This window comes from Rhamphochromis longiceps, linkage group LG23, assembly GCF_057381845.1.
Source record: "Rhamphochromis longiceps isolate RC_006_pf linkage group LG23, R_longiceps_female_GT1.1, whole genome shotgun sequence".
NCBI classification, from domain to species: domain Eukaryota; kingdom Metazoa; phylum Chordata; class Actinopteri; order Cichliformes; family Cichlidae; genus Rhamphochromis; species Rhamphochromis longiceps.
In genome coordinates, this window is record NC_140578.1 from 44,851,679 (window position 1) to 44,872,306 (window position 20,628).

General features: G+C 43.5%; 2 protein-coding genes across 4 annotated transcripts in view; both read left to right on the top strand.

The window, feature by feature from the left end:
• The window catches only part of LOC146642803 (NACHT, LRR and PYD domains-containing protein 3-like), a 325,246-nt gene that overhangs the window by 281,996 nt on the left and 22,622 nt on the right, over positions 1 to 20,628 (top strand). The window lies entirely within an intron of this gene.
• LOC146642814 (protein NLRC3-like) lies at positions 554 to 20,173 on the top strand. 3 transcript variants are annotated; one of them, XM_085397220.1, is made up of 8 exons: positions 554 to 851; positions 1,911 to 2,037; positions 2,364 to 2,465; positions 4,313 to 4,412; positions 5,613 to 5,691; positions 5,796 to 7,584; positions 12,311 to 12,484; positions 19,965 to 20,173. In XM_085397220.1, exons 2-8 carry the CDS (start codon positions 1,937 to 1,939, stop codon positions 20,158 to 20,160), a joined length of 2,541 nt encoding a protein of 846 aa, XP_085253346.1. In that variant the 5' UTR covers positions 554 to 851; positions 1,911 to 1,936; the 3' UTR covers positions 20,161 to 20,173. The 3 variants fall into 3 exon arrangements, with proteins under 3 accessions (XP_085253346.1, XP_085253344.1, XP_085253345.1); XM_085397218.1 differs by lacking the exons at positions 554 to 851; positions 1,911 to 2,037; positions 2,364 to 2,465; positions 4,313 to 4,412 and having other exon boundaries at positions 5,283 to 5,691; XM_085397219.1 differs by lacking the exons at positions 554 to 851; positions 1,911 to 2,037; positions 2,364 to 2,465; positions 4,313 to 4,412 and having other exon boundaries at positions 5,283 to 5,691; positions 5,799 to 7,584.

A 20,628-nucleotide genomic window follows, 5' to 3' on the forward strand; every position in this document is an offset into this window, starting at 1 on the left:
ACAAAAATGAAAATTCTTTTTACAGAAAAGAATTGTAACTTCACAATATTGCATTAAGATGAGCAGACAGATTTTAATCTCAGCATCGTGCACACAGATTTTTCAGGACACTGGAAGAGTTCCTGCCGTGGATTTAGATGTTAGTGTTGTGTGGATGATCCCATTCTGTCATCTTTGTGTTACTAACACTGATGCTTTTACACTTTAGGACCCTCGAGACCTCTGCTGCTCAGCCGTCCTGATCGCTGCCTCCACTTTAACCAGAGGCTGTAACCTCTGATCATTTCACCTGCACCGGCAGTAAAACTCTTCTCCAGAACCAAACGTGCCATAAACCCGTCACAGCTTCATCATCAGCTCAGTCTCAGCAACATGCAGACGACCGAGCAGCAGAAACTCTGCAGGGAACGTCTGAAGTCTGTTCTTCAGTTTTCCCAGCTCACTGTTTATTGAACATGAGACAGAAAAATAACTTCACCTTTAATGTGAAACTTTTATCGCCTGTGACATGTTTGCAGGAAGTTTTCATGCTGTGATTTAGTGTCACAGCCATAAATATCACACAAGGTAAAAACTACAAGTCCCAGCATCCTCTGTGTTTAGGGAGGAGCAGTGAAAGTGAAAGTGTTGATCCTCCGTTCAGAGCAGCAGGAGGAGGAAGGTGGAGCTGAGGCAGGTGAGTGTTAACATGAATATGTTTCTTCTTATGACATAAAATAATTCCACGCTGTTCGTGTCTGTGGGTGAAACGTGAGGCCGGTCGGCTCCTCTGAGCGCTGGTTTCCTGTAAGTAGAGAGGAAGTGAGTTTAGCTGAGAGAGCAGGAGGAGAGTGAGAGCTGTGCTGAGGCAGGTGAGTGTTAACACCGCTCTGACATTACTGTGTCTCTGTGGCGGGAACAACAGGCTCCGTCAGTGGAGGCAAAAATAATCAGACTTTGGTTTTTCAAAGGAAACTACTTTATGTTGGGAGAAGCCGCGCGCTCATTGGATAACGACTTGTCAATCTCAAGTTATTAGCCAATGAGCGCGCAGGTTCACAGTAAGACCCGCCCTTATCACGACGGGTTTTAAAACTAAAATGGCGACAGAAACTCTGTGAGTGGAGTTCAGGCTGACTTTATGAAAGTGCGACGTTTGAGCCACTTCCTGTTCTCAGTCCCGGCGTCCTGATCACCGAGGTTTCTGTTGCTCTGATGTCTGATATTGATTATATCGGTAAACAGGCTGTAGGCAGAAACATCAGGTCTGATCTGAAAATCCCTTCAGAAACAAACTTTAAGAGTTTTATGTCCGTGAGGCTGTAAAACTGTAACGTGTCCTGTGATCTATAAACACTCTGTGATGAATAATCTGAAGTCATTTTGAGCCTGACAGTAGTTTCCTGTCACAGAGCAGAAGCTGCAGGCAGTTTTTGGCACCTTTATATTTAATTTATTCCAAAATAAATCAATAAAGGTAGAAAAGAACTCTCAGTGACATTAAAAATCTATTTTTAAAGACAGATGTGACCAAGTGCAACAAATATAAGATGAGATGTTTACAGATATTTGAAGTATTGATATGTAGAACATATGTAGAACACAGAGCAGGTCCAATAACAGAGTCATCCTGCTCACAAACAGCAGTTTGGTTTCATGAGCTCACTTCCTGCAGTGATCCTCAGCTTCTCTCCAAAGGAGCCGTAACATGTGGGCTCCTCACCATGATGATGATCCCAAACACACTGAGTTCCTTCATCCACCTGATCATGTACTTATTAAATAATGTGATGGTTTTGGTGTTTTTTAAAGACTTTGAGCCTCTAAAATAACTGGTTTGGACTTTAGGGCCAAAGCTCCAACATTAGAAAGCCGTCAGTGTGATGCTTCCAGTACAACAGCACCTCTGAGTGTGTGTGTTTACCTCTCAGACTAACTCCACCCTGACATCAAGAAGATGGAGGAAGAGGACGGAGCAGCATCCAGCTGTATGTCTGTGAGGAGTGACGGAGTTACACAAACACCTCCACCTTACAGTCATGGACCTGCAGCAATAATGTAAGAACACTACTAACTTTATTAGTCATTTCAACATAACCATGACAGAATCATTGATCTGTGATTGGTTCAAACTGTTTGATCTGAGTTTGATTTTTATTGACTTGTTTTCTTGCTAAGATCTGAACTCGGTAAGTTTAAGTGAAGTCAGTGCAGCAGAATCAGAGAAGAGCTGAGAACAAACTGAGTTCATTCAGAGACAGAAAAACTGGCTGATGATTGGCTGACCTGTCAGCGTTATGAGGCAGACACAATATCACAGAGGGATCAGCTGATCATATGGCTGTCAGAGAGAACTGATCAGTTATTGATGTTTGTGTTTGCAGATGTCAGAGGTCACAGTCTCCAGCATCCAGCTGTGTGTCTGTGAGGAGTGACAGGTCCAAAGACAGACCTCCAGAGTTCAGTCATGAACCTGCAGCAACAATGTTCTTCAATCATGGAGCTCAGCTGACCATGTAAGAGAGCTGCTGACTCAGAGTTCAAAGGTTGTTTCTATAAATGTTCTGCCAGTGACATCATAACTTAACCTAACACTGGTCTGTGTATGAAGTATCATTTAGTGGCAGTTGTTAAAGTTGTATAATGATGATGCTAGTTTGGGGTGTATTTTCCTGCTGATGCAAATGCATCTACTTTGCCCTTTGTCTGGTGCTTTGGACAAAGACGTCCAATGAAACTCAGAACAACACAGTTTGCACCACCAGCAGGCAGAGGAAGTGGCTGACATCCAGAAATCCTACCAGTGGCTGAACAAAGCTGGACTGAAAGACAGCACAGAGGCACTAATCATGGCAGCACAGGAACAAGCTCCGAGCACAAGACCCATAGAGCCCGGGGTCTACATGGCTCTTTTTGGGGGGGTTGTGTTGTATTAATAGTGACTTTGTTTCTTTGGACCAAAATCTTTTGTTTTTCAGTTCAGTTGCAACATTGACTAACACTAATGCAGGGGTCGGCAACCTGCGGCTCTTTAGTCCTTACAGTGCGGCTCCTCGTGGTTTGGGAAAATAAATTAGAAGTATTTAGCTGAAGTGTATTTTATTTATGTTCTTTTTTAACTTGTAGTTCTAAATTGGAAGATTATTGTGATATTGAAATATAAAAAGAAAATTATATTTTATTATTTTTTCATCGTTCAAATAAGCGTCACACTCGCGGAAGCCGGTGTACCCGCCGAAACGCCGTGCATTTATCGAGACTTTCAGCCCCAGGTAGGCCAATTATGGATCTTCGGATCCACATTATGTCAGCAGCTGTTCTCCACCGTGAACTACGTTAAAAACAAACACCGCTCACGCCTCACAGACGACAGCTTACAGTCCTGTAAAGATGAAAGTGACTTCGTACAGCCCCGACCTGCAGACGCTGTGCGCAGAGGTTCAGCAGCAGAAGTCCCGTTGTAAACATATCACGGCAGACCCGACGATGTTTGCATGAACTCGCTTTTCAGCTTCTCTTTATTGACCACTTTTCACACACGGTTGCTGTACGCACACAGCCGGCTGTAGCTTTGCAGCTCACAGCCCGACACACACCAACACAACAGCACAGACGTTAAGGCGGCGAGGCGTGATTGCGGGTGCCGCTCAGGTGCGTCCGCCTCCCCTGCAGCGGCGCTGCAGACCACGCCCCGCCACACACATTAACCAGGTAAAATACATATTTAGGCAGAATTTTGCAAATATCTATTTTTCATCTTTCAGCAGCATAGAGCTTTTTTTCCAATTATTTTTTAAAAGTCAGGTCAAGGCTCCAAAAGCCCAAAGGAGATATAAGGGTGGCGGCTCACAGCAGCTTTTGTTTGCTACATCATTTTAGTTCAGCTGGGTGTCTTTCCTTTGGTTATATTTCTTTAAGAGTTCAAATGTGTTCATTACATAAATAACATGTAATTTTCTCTGTAGCACTTCATGGATTTCATAAGCAACACACCTTAGTTGTTCACACAAAGCATAAAGGTAAAAAACAGTATATACAGTGTTATCTTCATTCTAGATGTCAAAAAGTATTTGTGGCTCCCAGTGTTTTCTTTTGCGTGGAAACTGGCTCCAAATGGCTCTTTGGGTCCTGAAGGTTGCTGACCCCTGACCTAATGGTATATTTTTTTTAGCTGGATCGTTCTATAAAAACATGAATCAAATCTGAGAAAAGTTTCCACCTGACCTGTTGAATGTTATTGAAGCCAGAAGTTTGCCTTCATACTGTGTTTCTTGCATGCCTTTTGTGGTGTACTAATTGATGTGAAATGAATGCAATGTGGTTGTGTTTGCAGAGGTCAGAGGTCACAGTCTCCAGTATCCAGCTGTGTGTCTGTGAGGAGTGACTGGTCCAGAAACAGACCTCCAGAGTTCAGTGATGAACCTGCAGCAACAATGTTCTTCAATCATGGAGCTCAGCTGACCATGTAAGAGAGCTGCTGACTCATTTACGGGTGTTTGAAATTCTGTGACCACTTTGTAATTTTAGTTTATATTTTAAAGTGTTTTTATTTGTAGTTGCCTGTATTTTTATTACACTGTGTGTAACGTGGTGGTTTGTGCTGTTTGGGATTGTTTTGGTGTATTTGTGTCAGAACATCAGATAAATGATTTCATCACATTTTAAAAGAAAGTATCAGGATAATAATCTGAACTGAGTCATCAGAAATAGAAAGATGGTCTCAACAGGCCACTGAGCTGATCTCCAAAGAAATGCAGAAGATTGAAGAGTCCGAGGCTGTTTATTTGTCACAGGCATCGTCATACACGTACAACACAGTGAAATGTGCTGAGCTGCTCCTGTGACTGGACAAAACATTATAAACAATCATTAAATGAAATAATGAAACATTGTGCAGATGTAATGTTAAAGTGCTTTGTGCCACATTAGCACAGCATGTACTGACAGAGCAGTGCAAGCAGAACAAAGCAAATGAGCAAAGTGATGTAAACAGAGTAACTGAACAGAGTGAGCAGAGTAATATCAGCAGTAATGAAGCAGCAGGATCAGTGTAGCAGCGTGTGACGTCATAATGAATCAGGTATGATCTGAAATATGACAGTGAGACAAGAACATGATGTAAGGTCCTGTTTAAACCCTGATGGTGATGCTATGAGGGGAGCATGTTCTGATTTAGGACTTGGATGATCTGAGGATAGAAGCTCCTCTCTGTTTGTGTCCTGATGGTGCAGAAGCTTCTGCCTGATTGGCTCTGTGATGAAGGCTTTTGCTGTGGAGTTTGTAGGCTGATCACTCTGTGTTTAATAAGACAGGCAGGAACAGCAAAGGAAACTTGGATTCTGAACTCAAACACAAGTTTCTCCACTTTGACTTTTCTCTGTGACCATCAGAGCTTCTGCACAGTGTCATCAAATCTGGATGTTTGTCACTGACAGTCAATGATTTTAGTGATAAAGAAATGTGTTCACAGAGGGAGGAAGAGGAAGAGGAGTGGTGTCTGTGAGGAGGAGCAGCTGTCCTGCTGTGCTTTGTGTCAGGACGTCCTGAAGGATCCAGTCTCTAACAGCTGTGGACACTGGTTCTGCAGACAGTGCATCTCCTCATACTGGGACCAGTCTGCTTCATCAGGAGACTGGTCCTGTCCCCAGTGTGGAGAAAGATCCAGAAGCAGAGCTGGACTGCAGACAGCCAGTCAGAGCAGCTGTGTACAAAGTAAGACTGAACATCTGTCTGCTGATGGACTCATTTCTGAAAACTGGACTTCTTGTTGTTGTTCAGACATTGAAGAGTTTTCTTTCTGTTTTTCTTTCTTTCAGCAGATGTTGGTCTGCAGGAGGTTTTAGATGAACATAAGATCAGTCTGAGGAGGAGATGTGAACGTGTGACTGAAGGAAGTGATGAAACAGGAAGTAGAACCCTCCTCAACAGGATCTACACTGAGCTCTACATCACAGAGGGACAGAGTGAAGAGGTTCATAGCCAACATGAGGTGAGGCAGCTGGAGACAGCTTCCAAGATGGACGCCCTCCATGACACTCCAATCAGGTGCCAGGACATCTTTAAAGCCTTACCTGACCAACAGAGACCCATCAGAGTGGTTCTGACCAACGGCGTGGCTGGTGTTGGAAAAACCTTCTCAGTGCAGAAGTTCACTCTGGACTGGGCAGAGGGCTTGGAGAACCAACATGTCAGTGTGGTGGTTCTGCTTTCATTCAGGGAGCTGAACCTGATCAGAGAGGAGCAGTACAGTCTTCTGGAGCTGCTCCATGTTTTCCATCCAACACTACAGAAGGTCACAGCAGAGAAGCTGGCTGTCTCTCAGCTTTTGTTCATCTTTGACGGCCTGGATGAAAGCAGACTTTCATTGGATTTCACCAACAGGAAGCTGCTGTCTGATGTCACACAGAAGTCATCAGTCAGCCAGCTGCTGACAAACCTCATCCAGGGGAATCTGCTTCCCTCGGCTCTCGTCTGGATAACTTCCCGACCTGCAGCGGCCAATCAGATCCCTCCTACATGTGTTGACAGGCTAACAGAAGTACGAGGCTTCACTGACGCCCAGAAGGAGGAGTACTTCAGGAGGAGATTCAGTGATGAAGAGCTGTCCAGCAGAATCATCTCCCACATGAAGACATCCAGGAGCCTCCACATCATGTGTAGAATCCCAGTCTTCTGCTGGATCACTGCTACAGTTCTGGAGCACATGTTGACTACAGAGCAGAGAGGAGAGCTGCCCAAGACCCTGACTGACATGTACTCACACTTCCTGCTGGTTCAGACAAAGAGGAAGAAGAACAAGTACCACGAGGGACATGAGACGAGTCCACAGGAGCTGACGGAGGCTGACAGGGAAGTTCTTCTGAAACTGGGGAGGCTGGCGTTTGAACATCTGGAGAAAGGAAACATCATGTTCTACCAAGAAGACCTGGAGCAGTGTGGTCTGGATGTGACAGAGGCCTCGGTGTACTCAGGAGTTTGTACAGAGATCTTCAAAAGAGAGTGTGTGATCTTCCAGAAACCAGTCTACTGCTTTGTTCATCTGAGCATCCAGGAGTTTCTGGCTGCAGTCTACATGTTCCACTGTTTCACCAACAGGAAGTCAGAGGTGCTGAAGGACTTCCTGGGAAAAAAATACAAAGAGTCATCTCTGGATGATTTCCTTAAACGAGCCATGGAGAACTCCCTCCAGAGTAAAAATGGCCACCTGGACTTGTTTGTCCGCTTCCTTCATGGCCTCTGTCTGGAGTCCAACCAGAGACTCTTAGGAGGTCTGCTGGGTCAGACAGAGAACAGTCCAGAAACCATCCAGAGAGTCATCAAGAACCTGAAGAATAACAAGAAGTTTAAATCCTCTCCTGACAGAAGCATCAACATCTTCCACTGTCTGATGGAGATGAACGACCTCTCAGTACATCAGGAGATCCAAGAGTTCCTGAAGTCAAAGCAAAGGTCAAAGAAACTCTCTGAGATCCACTGCTCAGCTCTGGCCTTCATGCTGCAGATGTCAGAGGAGGTTCTGGATGAGTTTGACCTGCAGAAGTACAACACATCAAAGGAGGGACGACTGAGACTGATTCCAGCTGTGAGGAACTGCAGAAAGGCTCGGTGAGTCCAGATGTGATCATTAACATCATTGATCAGTGTCGGTTAATAGTTTAATCTTTAAATTAAAAACACAGTCCTTGGTTATAAAGTGCTTTACAAACACCAACGTTACGGCTAACAGCTGGATTCTCCTGTTTCAGTGCAGCTAGCCAAACAACAAAGAGCCACTTGCTGCTAAAGACAGAGTGAAAGTGGACGGTATATCCTCCATTCTTCATGTAAAACACATGCAATGAATTGTAATGCACCATCTGTGTTTACCTTCATGCAGTTTTCTCTTTATGGTAGACTTGGATATTTAAATGTTTACCTCCTGGAGAGTCTTGTTCACTTGATTAGTTTTTTTGAAGAGGATTCTCCTCACCCCGTCTCCAAGGGAGACACCAGCTACCCTTCAGAGAAAATTTTTTTGCCCCACTTGTAACCACGATCTGGTTCTTCCAGTCACTGCCCACAGCTCGTGACCATAGGTGAGGGCAGGGACGTAGATCGACCGGTAAATTGAGAGCTTCGCTGTCACGCTCAGCTCTCTCTCTCTTCACCACGACAGACCGGTACAGTGTCCACCTCACTGTTACCGCAGCAACGGTCTGTCTGTTGATTCCTGCTGCCCTCCCCCTTCTTTACACGACCCTGAGATACTCAGACTCCTCCACCTGGGGCAGGAACGTCTCTGAGCCAGAGTGGGCACTCCACCCTTTCCCAGCTGAGGACCATGGCCTCAGATGCTGATCCTCATTCACACGGCTTCACACTCTGCTGAGAACAGCTCCACTGTGAGCTGGAGGCCATCACCTGATGAAGCCAACAGAACCACATCCTCTGTGAAAACAGAGACCAGACTCTGGCTGTATTCCAATTCAGGGTCTGCAGCCTTAAAGGACGCATTTTAAGGCCGATTACATCACAGCGACGGGACGAAGGTCGCTGCTCGAAATGCGGCCCTCAAATGCGTCCTTAATTTCGCTGAATTTTAAGGACGTGGTGGTGTAGACTTCATATAGTATACTACTATACTATACACTATTATTAGTGTAGTCTACTATTATACTATACACTATTATTAGTATAGTATACTATTATACTATACACTATTATTAGTATAGTATACTATTATACTATACACTATTATTAGTATAGTATACTATTATACTAGACACTATTATTAGTATAGTATACTATTATACTATACACTATTATTAGTATAGTATACTATTATACTATACACTATTATTAGTATAGTATACTATTATACTAGACACTATTATTAGTATAGTATACTATTATACTATACACTATTATTAGTATAGTATACTATTATACTATACATATCTGTTTTTAACAGGGAATCTTGATCCTGTTACATTTGACTTCTGTTGAGCTTCTTGAATTGTCACCTTCAGTTCCTTTCCTTTACTCTTCCAGTGTCTTTGGTTTAAATGTATTTACCCTGATAACTGCATATGAAACAGTTCACCTCTTTTCACTCACTATTATCTGTTTGCCATAAAAGTGTTGGTGATGTGTTGGGAGAATCATTATTTTCAGTCTCTTCTTATAAACATAGTGAGGCAAAGATGTGGGTCGTGGTCCCTGATAATCAGATGTGTCTGTGTTCTGTTACATGTGACGTTAGAGAGGTTTTAGTGGAGATAAAAACAGGACCAACATCACTCGTGACTGCTTTCCTGTCTTCAGTGTGTTTACTGTTGGAGCTCGTCCTCCTGTTGCATCTGTCACAGCTGTTACGCTCCTCTGTGACTCCTCCTCTGTCTGCTGTCACACTGCAGGAGTTTTTGGTCATGGCGTGTGAATAACTGCCGAGGTCGGCTAGGACGACGCCACCACTCGTTGTCAGACCCTGTCACGCTGTCTGTTTTCATCTTTAGCCGAGGTTATTAAGAACTTCAAAATGAAACCAGTCTCTGTTTTCAGTCTCCGCCCTCTTTTGCAGCTTTGAGCCAGGTTGTAACACCTGTTAAAGTCACCACCTGTTGTGACCGGGGAGTGAGATGAGTGTGAGAAAGATGAAAACAACGTCTCATTCTGACTAGTTACTGGGAACTGATGTGTGATGATGCAATAACAAAGATGACTGTTTCTATGATTTTCTGTTTTATTAATTGTTTTTATTGATGATAAGGACAGGCAGAGGAGATTGGATGGATTTACTTCGTTTTATTATTTTGCACTGAAATGGAGTCCAGTGTACAGTCCTTGGCGTTGCACATTTTAATATGTTTTAGCTGAGACTGTAGTGGGCACTCTTTAAATGTCGGGTCAGTTTGTCACGTTAGAGCCTATTTGTGCCTGTTAGTGCTGACGATGACTTTAGACCGAGCTGACTGAGGGGTCTAAGCTCATGATGCCACCAGCAACACCCGGGTCATGCTGCAGAGTTTTCAAACCCGACATAATTTACTCAGGTTATATCAGGTGATCTAAGAAAGGCCGCTTAGAAAGAAAAGCGAGTGCACTGCTTTAAGTTTCTTGAAGATGTTTAATCTGAACATTCAGCTTCTTCACTTCTAAAACCAAAAAGTGGAGAGTCCCAGATTTCAGTGTTTTGGTTCAGTTTAATGTAAAAATGGAGATGAAACACATATAAAGGCTGGTTTACACCACTGAGCCCTGCTCTAAAACACTGACACAGATCTGTCTGTGAAGCTGGCTTTAACAAATAAGAGCTTAAAGTTTTAAAAACATGTTTAGCGCCGAACTGTCCACTTTACTGTCTGTAGCAGGAAGTGGCTGTTTGGCACTGAAACGGGAGAATCCAGCTGTTAGCCGTGATGTTGTGTTTGTAAAGCTCTTCATAAACGAGGACTGTGGAGGAGGAGCGCCTGTGTGAGTCAGGTGGTTCACCGGCCGAGTGTGTCAGCGGCAGAAACAGCTGTTTCAGCAGCGCCGTTTTATGCAGTAAAATAATCTTTCTGTTCCCAAACACATCCACACAGTTTACAACATAACAGCCCACTACATGCACATCTCACCGCAAACATGCATAAACCTGAACATAAAATATGTCCTGTACCTGTGTGATCTCTTTAAGTAACTCACAGAATATCAACACTAACGCCACAAGTTTGTTGGTATTTTAACATTTTAACCATTGATTTTGAATTAAAACCAACAGTTAATATATTTTTACACCAAAGGAAAGAGCAGCAGAAATATTAAGACAGATAAATCATTCTGTCTTCAGTCTCCATGAACAGCATCAACATCCTCTGGTGAAATTTCTCTTTCCTCCTTAAAATACATTAAATGTCAGTTTAATTCCAGATTAATGGTTAAAACATGTATGTCACATATGAACATCAGGAAATAAAGAAAAGTGACTGATTCAGTTCCATATATGCTCCAGGGAGGCGTTAAGGTTCATTAAAATTGTTCAGTTATTAAACTTTAATCTGAGCCGAGCTGACTTCCTCAGGAACAAATAAACACCGAGATAAACTTCACCTTACAGATATAATCTAAATGAATCATATCCAATCTCAGAGAGTTGACAGTCAGCTGTGTGCTGGGAGACATGTCTGTCTGCAGTGTACGAGCTCTGACCGCTCCCCAAAAATGTCGGAGTGAATATATTAATATTAAAAGTGTAGCTGGTGACACAGAAACAGAGGATTTAAGAAGTTTAAGTGTAGGTCGGGTCCACACATGTCCAAACACCTGTGCGTAGGCCTGCTTGTTACTCAGAAACGAACACTAATAAAATGGCCATAAGGCCAAAGCAATGGTTTTGACTGGTGTTGACCCCGCCCCCACCCTGAGTGTGGATGCTGAGAGAAGGGCCAGCTGTGAATATGAGGCTGTGGGAGCAGATGGAGAGAGAGTATGTCGGGGTATCCCAATACAAACTTTACTGGGGTCAGAAATTAGACAGACCCCAGTTCCTTTGTTTGATTTATCTAGTTTGATGTTAGGAAAGAGATTCATGAGATGGAAAAACCTCCCAGTCTACTGAGATTCAGAAATGATTTGTACACATGGAAACTCCCTGAGTGGGAACAAAGAGTGTCCTGTCAGGAAGAGCATTTGGAATATGGATGTTGAGGATGTGACAGTGCCTGAAATCCTGCTGCTGTTCTGAACCATAGTTTCTGATCTGAAGGTCAAACAGAGTCATGATGGTTGTTTCTATTTGTCCCTTTTTAGTTTAGTTCCCCTGAAATCAGATGTGATATCAGCAGCTCTGAGTTCATTCATCATTATTGTCCAGTGATGACATTTCTGCTCCGTTTGGTGACAGTCAGCAGATTTTTCCTGAGTGTGGACGTGAACAGTCGTACCTGACAGCAGCAGGTAGCAAACAGAGATCGTCTTTCCAGCTGGAACTCTTCACTGAGCTGAGCTCATTCAAAATGTTCTGGATTCAAGACAGGAAACAGTCCAAATGTGTGTCTTCACTCTGACTCTGGATCAGATCTCACTGACAGACTGTGGACATTATGGAAGCCTAAATGTGACACCATCTTCCTCCTTCATCTGCAGATTAAAGCCAAACAAAGATTCTCATTAAAAGTCTGCAGGTCTGAGAGAGACTCAATCGTTGTGTCATGTCAAACACAGTAAGAGGAGCTGAAGCACAGATGTGAAGAGCAGATGTTCATCAGATTATGACCTCACTCTGTTTTGTCTTCATATACATTCAGTCTGTGTTTATAATGCAGACTTTCTGCTTTTATAATAACACATTTTGTATTTTCTATGATCACAGACTGGCTGACTGTGGACTCTCAGGGACTCACTGTGAAGTTGTGGCCTCGGCTCTGAAGTCCATCCCCTCCCATCTGACAGAACTGGACATTAGTAACAACGAGCTGCAGGATTCAGCAGTGAAGCTTCTGTGTGCTGGACTGGAGAGTCCAAACTGTCGACTGGAGACTCTGAGGTGAGTTCACTGACTGCAGCTGTTGTTGTTTTTCTATATTTCTGATCTTTGATATTTGAAACGTTCTTTAGTTCCTAAATGTTCAGGATGTGTCTGAAGACAAATGTGAAGAAGTTTGAGTGCTTTCAGAAATGTTGTGTCTTTCCAAACGACTGAACAACAGTTTTTCCTCTTGGCTCCAAATAGAAGTTAGACTTGAGCAGGGTTCATTTAAAGGCTGACAGAAGTGGAGTGGTGACGGGGAGATGTTTGTCAGGACAGCTTTTCAGCCTCCACAGGTTCATGTTGTGCTCCATCAGTCAGTGAAGATGAAGTCAGTACTGGTGAGGCTGTAGAGTGTGTGAGGGATGTGAATGAGGCTGTTGGAGATCTGATGATAGCAGATAAAAACAGGCTGCAGAGACTTTGAGCTTGTGTGGAAACAGACAGAGAAAAGAAAGACATGAATGTCAAAGCTAATAAAGGTGAAGTTAGGAGCTGTGATGATGTTCATGTATCAGAAGCTGTCGGGCTGCTACAGAGACGACCCACACAGCTGCTGTGGTGAGGTTTGTGTTAAAGCAGAGGAACAAAGGCCCAAACATGACAGCAAAGCAGGATTCAGGCTCTGTGAGAGGATTTCAAACAGAAGCTGGAGAAGAGAAAGGACTACAGAAAGAAGGCAGCTGAGACCAGTCCAAGTGTTTCCATGGAGCCCAGTCTAACATTCATTTATACACTAACGTACAGAAGTGAACGGGAAAATGAATCCATAGTTTCAAATGTAGAAATAGTTCTCAGTTCATTTACAGAGTTTAATACAGTTCATGAGGAAATGTTCAAAACAGCAGCTGAGAAGAAATCTGCTTCACAAAGTTGGATCCCATTCCAATAGTTTGTGATGCACTTGAACGCAGCGTGAGCAGTTCACTGCCTAACCCCACAGAGACTGTCAGTCTGGACTTTTCTTTATTTCTATTGGCTGTCAGTGAGATTTCAGAGCAATCAGAGACTGTGGGTCTGTGTATGAAGTATAATTCATGTGCAGTTGTTGAAGTTGTAGAATGAGAAATGGCAGTTTGGGGTATTTCCTGCTTTCATTGTCCTGCTTGTGCTGATGAAAATGTTTATTGACGTGTGAATTCATTCTTCAACGCTCGATTCTGCCTGAACAACGAGAAACTTTGCTTATTTTTGTGTAACACAATTCAAAGTAGGGCTGGGTATCGTCACTGATTTCTAGAATCGATTCGATTCAATTCGATTGGAATCTGGGAAATGTTGCCTCAGACAGTCAGAAATATTATAATTCAGATCAGTATATTTACATATTTTTGTATCTATAAAAGGGAAGCTGGCACTTTCGCGACTTTATCAAAGGTGTGAGCATCACAGCAGAGGCCTTTGTGTCAAAGTAGCTGAAGATAAAACACAGAAAAACATGAAGCTGATTTTCCTGGGATTTTATAAAAATATTCTGCAGTAGATCAAAAACACATAAACATTACCTGATGCTGCTGAAGTGAAGCAGAGCAAAGTTACACCGTTTTTATTACAAACACAGCGTTTTGCAGTTTTGCATAATTTTAAAAAGTTTAAATTTGTTCAGTATTGAACGGCAGAAATGAGGCTTTCTTTTCGAAAGTAAGTAAAAGGAAAAAAAACAGCGTCCGACAGCGCTGTAAACAACGGTAGACTTGTGCGTAACAAGCAAGCGAATAATGCAGAAAACAGATTTTTAGGCGGGAAACTGTTTTTGAAGTACAGAGAGAGAGAGAGAGAGAGAGAGAGAGAGAGAGAGAGCTGTGCATGAAGTGTGATTTTATCCTGGTGGAAGCAAAACAGCAAAAGTCAGAGTGAATTCATGACGATGTTTATGTGAAGCGTAGTTTGGATCTTCTTTTGCTGCTGGTTCAGTCAATATTGTTTGGAGAGAGATAAAACTAACAGCTTCAGAATCAGCGTAAAAAGGACGTAATAGAATAGAATAGAATAGCCTTTATTGTCATTGTACAGAGTACAACGAAATTGGAGTGCCACTCCCTTGGTGCAAGATTCAAAAATAAATATAAATGTAAAATATAAAAAGTACAATAAAACAATCGCAAGTATTCAAACAATAGTAAGTAAGATATATGCAGGATAGCAGCATTACTATAATGACAGTATGAATAGCAGCATAATATAATGGCAGTGACGGTATGGTATAGCTAAGCAGGTTCAAACAGGTTAAACACAAAGCGCGGAGCCGCTGAAACATCAGAATCAACGAGCTGTCGGCTTTCAACCCCGACCGTGTCCGTGCCATCGGGTGAGAAAAGCGACATCTCACTGATTCTGATTCGCGGGTCGCGCAGAGCGCAGAGCAGCAGGATGTCTGAGGTCTGCAGAAACACAAAAACACAGCAGCTAAAAATAGTTGTTGAAAGAAAACGAGGTGGGAGCTGCTGATTCCTGAGCTTTGATACTGGATTAGCTTCAGTAGTTATTCCCATCACTGCTGTAGGAGCTACATTTAGTCACAGCTGATTGTCTTCTTTGACCAATCAGAAGACTACTGTTGTAAAAACAAGCACACAAAGAACCAATGAGAGTGAAGAACAGGATAAAGAGCTCGTGTGATGGAGGCAAAGCAATAATCAGCAGACTGTAGCAGTTTCTATCTGGATGAAAGTAGAAGGAGCTCAGCGGAGCTCAGTCCCATATCTTTGTTTAGAAACAACATCAGTGATTTCCTGCTGCTCGAGATGATTCCAGCAGCTCTCATTACAGCAGCTGATGAGAGAAACAGCTGATGGCTCACAGCTCGTGCACTGTTGGATCTCCAGATGTTCACGTGGCTGAAGTCTGTGAAGAAACTGTGGTCCACGTAGTTCACACGGCCTCAGATTGGACCGAGCTCCCTGGATCACTGCAGCATCCTCAGCTGGTACATGGACGTCTCTGCTCCTCAGTCTTGGAGCCCCTGCAGGTCCGTCCACACCACCAGGGTCTTCTCACTCACCTTTCCTTTGTCCTCGTCCTTCATCGGCCGTGCTGTGTCTTTGTTCCTGCGGTGTTGTTCCCACGATGCAGTGCTGATGTTCCCTCCTTGAATGCACAACAAGTACGGTGCTGGTCTTACTCGGGTGGAGCAGAGACAGATTGAAGTCTTTCAGGCTTTAGTGCCGACTTCCCTGACAGAGGCTGGACTCCATGGTCTGCACAGGAGGCTTCTACACTGTGTGGAGGTGACTCCTGGACTTGAAGACAGGCTGCAGGTACATGTGTGATGAAGAGGAGCTACAGCAGTGTGATGGAGCTGCAGGTGTGAAGGAAGTCCTGCTGTCCTGTCTCACCCTCATCTTTGCTTCCTCTGTCTTCTCTGGACTTGTCCTCCTGTTTCAGAAACAGCACTGCTTCATGCCGAGGGTGGACGGGAGCGTTGGCTCTGATTCTTTTACCGTCCACCACAAGGAGACACTGATGCTGACCTCCTGATTCATCTGCATGTGTTCTGCTTCACACTGCTCACCTCCACCAAAGACTTCACAAACATCTTCTTTCTTTGAGTCCAGTTTGTCCCACAAACACTTCCAAATCTCCTCCTCTGAGATTCTGCAGCTTCTTGCAGTGTGACTCAGCTGACTTCTGACAGACCACAGACTGGCACAGCATCCACATGTGTCTCCTTTCAAACAGGCTCTTGATGTTTCCTCCCACATCATTCTGGCCTCTCAGTCTCCTTTGTTCTCCAGCTCTGTAGCTCCAGCTGGTGAAGCTTCAGTTTTCCATGTTGGTAACAGTAAACTACAGCCTCTGCTGTCAGCTGGGTAACTAAACAGAGCTGCAGCACGTCTCTGCGGTGGTGCTACATCCAGCCTGCAGACGGCCGTCTACATGTTGTAGTGGTTTACAGTCACCAGGGGGCGCTGTCCCAGCCATGCAGGCAGTGGGCTGCTCTGCTTGTGCTGTTGTTGGTGAAGCTGAAGTGAAAGCGAGAGTTAAAACCCTGAACAGTGTCCACTGAGCTTCTTATGCTATTCTCATGCTCAAAGAAGTTTAACAGGAAGGACGACTCGTCCATCAGGCGTCCAGCTGTCCGTGACCGTGTCCACAGCAGAGTGTGACCGAGGCTTCATGCTAACACGCACACATGAAGCTAATACCACCACGAGCAGCTGCTCAGTGGATTTGGAGGACAAATGTCTGCAGCTTCTCACAGGCAGTATGCAGAATGTGGATCTCCACAAAGACTGTGGAGAGCTCGTCCCACACTCTAAATCCACACTTGTCTGCACAAAACTTCTCACACGTTCCCGTCACAAGTGTCTTCTAAGTGAAGCTACCAGGTTCAGGTCCAGCTTGCTTATCTGGAGCTGCAGTAGATGATCCATCCTCACAAAGCAACACAGCAGATATGCAAACGCACAACACAACCAAAGGATTCTCTCTGCATGTCTGTGGCTGATGCTGCTGGAACGAAGCTGTTTGAAACCTTGTTGTTCTGCACTTTGGGACCAGAAGAGGAAACTGAAGCTCTGTGCAGAGGGTCCAATGGAAGCAGCCAAGCGCTGTAAGTGTCTGCTGTACAGGGATGCTGGTTCAGCTGTGGCTCAGTTTCACAGTGTGACTCAATAAAAGCAGCAGGAAATCAAAGCTTGATGCTTTCATCAGTGTGGAAATAAGAAAGTTTCCTGTGACAGACGCTGGAGCTCTTTCACTCTCAGCTTCACAGTTTCAGCTTCAAACTTCTTCCAACATGTTTCTAACACGGCCACATTCCACCTTAATGGAGCTGATATCTTGTGCATCAGCACATTTTCTAAAGGCAGCGATCACATCTTTAGTTTTGGATGTTTAACTGCAGATTGTTTATGTGTTTATAGCACATTAATTACAGCAGCAGCGTTGACCACAGTGCTGTACAAGAATCCAAAATAACTATTAAAATAACTCCTAATATTAATATCACACATCAAATATCAAATAACTCTCATGCTGTATTAAAAGCCAGTGAATACAAATGTGTTTTAAGAGCAGATTTACAGAGACTGACAGCAGGAGCTGGGGCTGTTCGATAGAACGATGTATATATGATGACCATATGAAAACGTCTATCGTTTCATATCACGCTCTTTGTTTCCTGCTTATGTGTTTGTGTTTTCCAGATAAAGCTTTCAAAATAAATCTGAAGATCCTGTTGAGAGTTTTCAAAATAAACACAATACATTACTGCGGTCGCTCGTTTATCGAGTTACGTTCTAAAAATAAGTCTCAGAATGAAGTAGCAGCTTTATGTTTTACAAGTATTATAGAAGTTTTAAGGCAGTTAAACCCTCACTGCACACTTTCTACACTTTTCTCAGACAGGCATGAACATTTTCACACTTTTCTCTCTTGTTTAAACAAAGTTCAAACCTTCATAGAAAAATAAGTTCATTATTAAAGAGTGAAAGCAAAGTGTTTCTGAAACGTGTCAAATCAGCCTTTGCTGGCATTAAATGAGCTTCTGTGTGAGGAGCACTCGTCCATGGCCTGGGCTCCTCGCTGTCAGGTAAAGTTTCATAAAGCTTTTGAGTTTTTCTGCAGATAATGTTGGTGTCCAGCACGATGTTCTTTTTCCTGCGGTCACTGAGCCACAAAGCCAAAGCTGACTCCATCCTTACGATGTTCTTGTTGTGGACAGTTACAACCTTTTTGCCTCCTTGTTGAAACTATGATGGTCAGCATCTTCCTCTGCCTTTGGCTGCTACCACAGGTGCAAAACGTCTCGTCATCATTGTTGTTTGTTGGGACAAAACGTACAAACATACAGTGCAGCACTGCAGAGTCACACTGCTGTAAATTTGAACACATTCTGTACTGTACAGGAGACACGGCACGAGATTGGCTGACAATGGTCTACAGCCAATCAGGACGCAGAACACAACGCGCTGTAAAAAACAAAAGCATGAAAAATTGAACAAAAAAGATCAGCGAAACCGCGAGGCCGCCAAAGGTGAACTGTGTTACAGCGAGGGACCAGCGTATATGTGGTTGTTGGGACGATAAATGTCTTTGAGCTTGTGTCAGAAGACGAGCTGCAGCTTTCTGGACCAGCTGCAGTCTTGCCAGGCAGGTCCCACTAACTCCAACATATAAGGAGTTACAATAATCCAGCTGGGACGTCATGAAAACGTGGATCGCCCGTTCAAGGTTTTTAAAAGATATAAATGATCTCACCTTAGATAAAAGCCTCAGTTTGAAGAAAGACCGCTGTACAACTGAGCTCAGCTGTTTTTCAAATTGCCGTCAAATATAAGCCCCAAATGTAATAATGCGATTTAATAAAAGAGCTGAACCAGTCTAATAGAGCGCCCTTGATGCCGCCATGCTCCAATGGTGAGGTCAAGATGCTGTGGTCAAGGCAGCGGTCAGATCCAAAAGCACAGCTGAGTCTCCTGATCAGTGGCTGATAAAAGATCATTAAGAACTTTTCAAAGTGCAGTTTCAGTGCTGTGAAGAGCTTTAAAACCAGACTGAAACCTTTACAACAGATTGCAGCTGAACAAATATAATCTTTTACAAAATCTTCGACAGGAAGGGAAGCTTTGAAATAGGCCTGAAGTTTGAGCAGACAGAGGATCCAGATCAGGTTTTTAGTACAGGCTGTACAACAGCATGTTTAAAACAGGCTGTACAACACCTGAACTAAGACTGCTGTTAAAAATCGCTAAGATGTCGGAACCAACAACCTTTAAAATCTTTTTAAACACGTGTTGGAACAACATCATTTGGACAAGATGATGTCTTTATAGCATCACATCGTTCCTCCACCTGATCAAACCACACAGGCTCAAACTGATCAAAAACAGCTGAGCAGGTGAATATTTTAGCCCCGGTGCGATCTCGGGCGAGAGTATCGATGATGGCCAAAGGGCAGCGTCCAGCTCTATGGCCGCTGAAGAGCAGACTCAACAGACGCGCGTGATGTGGATCCTACTGCTCTAAAATTGGAGCTTCTTCAATCCATTACAGAGACACAAAACCACAAAGACTTGTATAAAACTATCTTCCTTTATTGTCGAAGCTTAAAGAGGATTTTGGAAAATGTGAGTTTTGCCTCTTTATGTTTATGGTGGGGATGCAGAACAAGGAGCAAAGATGAATGTGATGCTGAGTCAGCAGAAGACTTGGACTCATTTGATTCCAGCTTTGATATCATTGATTTCAATATGTCCATTTCTTTCACACTTCACCTTTAAAAGTGAAGCCATGTGGTTCCTGGAAGGAAAAACACGACTTTTTCAAGTCTTTGTCCTGTTTTTATGAGAAATGTTCGACTTTAATGTGAAACATTCAGAGTTTTTTCTCTTGTTGTGTTTGTTTGAAGCTGCTTCCTGTTGGCTTCAGCTGTTTGGAGTTTCCATTTTCTAAACTTCTACATTCTGAACCTTCTTCAGCTCTGAACAGATGATGAAACACTGAATGATTTCAAGCACTTTGTCTAATAAACTTACATCTTTCATTCTTTATACAGATTGAGGAACTGTGGTTTGTCAGAGATCAGCTGTGATTATCTGGCAGCAGCACTGAAGTCCAACCCCTCCCATCTGAGAGAGCTGGACCTGAGCTCCAACAACAAGCTGCAGGATCCAGGAGTGAAGCATCTGTGTGGTTTCCTGGAGAGTCCAGGATGTAAACTTGAAACTCTGAGGTCAGTCAGCATGTTTTAGTTGTGCTGAGATGAATAACTGCAGACATCAGGCTGATATTATACTGATCCACACTGAGGATCTTCATGGTAAAGTCTGTTTTCTTCTTCTCTGGTTTAGTCCATTGACTGCAGCAGAACAATGTTCACATTTCAAACAGTGATACTCAACGTATGGCCCGCGGCCCACACGCGGCCTGCCCACCTTTCCTGATTCAGAGAGAGGGGACCCTGATTAACTGTGTAGCTTCTTCCTCACAGTTCTAAGTATCAGACACAACAATGAATAATCCACAGCTGACTGTCTTTAGCAGGTCAAAGGTCACGGCACACAGCAGACAGTCAGAAATATTCTAACTCTGATCATTTATCAGTTGTGACACTGTGAGACTTGATCAGAGGTGTGATCATCACAGCAGAGGCCTTTGTGTCAAAGTCACTGAGGATCAAACAGAAACACATGAAGCAGATTTTCCTCTTCTGGCTTTTT

Coding starts and splice junctions, on each gene's coding strand:
- LOC146642814 (XM_085397220.1), top strand. CDS start 1,937: ATGGAGGAAGAGGACGGAGCAGCATCCAGCTGTATGTCTGTGAGGAGT. Junction 4,413..5,612: donor GTGATGAACCTGCAGCAACA/ATGTTCTTCAAT, acceptor TCATCAGGAGAC/TGGTCCTGTCCCCAGTGTGG. Junction 7,585..12,310: donor AGGAACTGCAGAAAGGCTCG/GTGAGTCCAGAT, acceptor CTATGATCACAG/ACTGGCTGACTGTGGACTCT.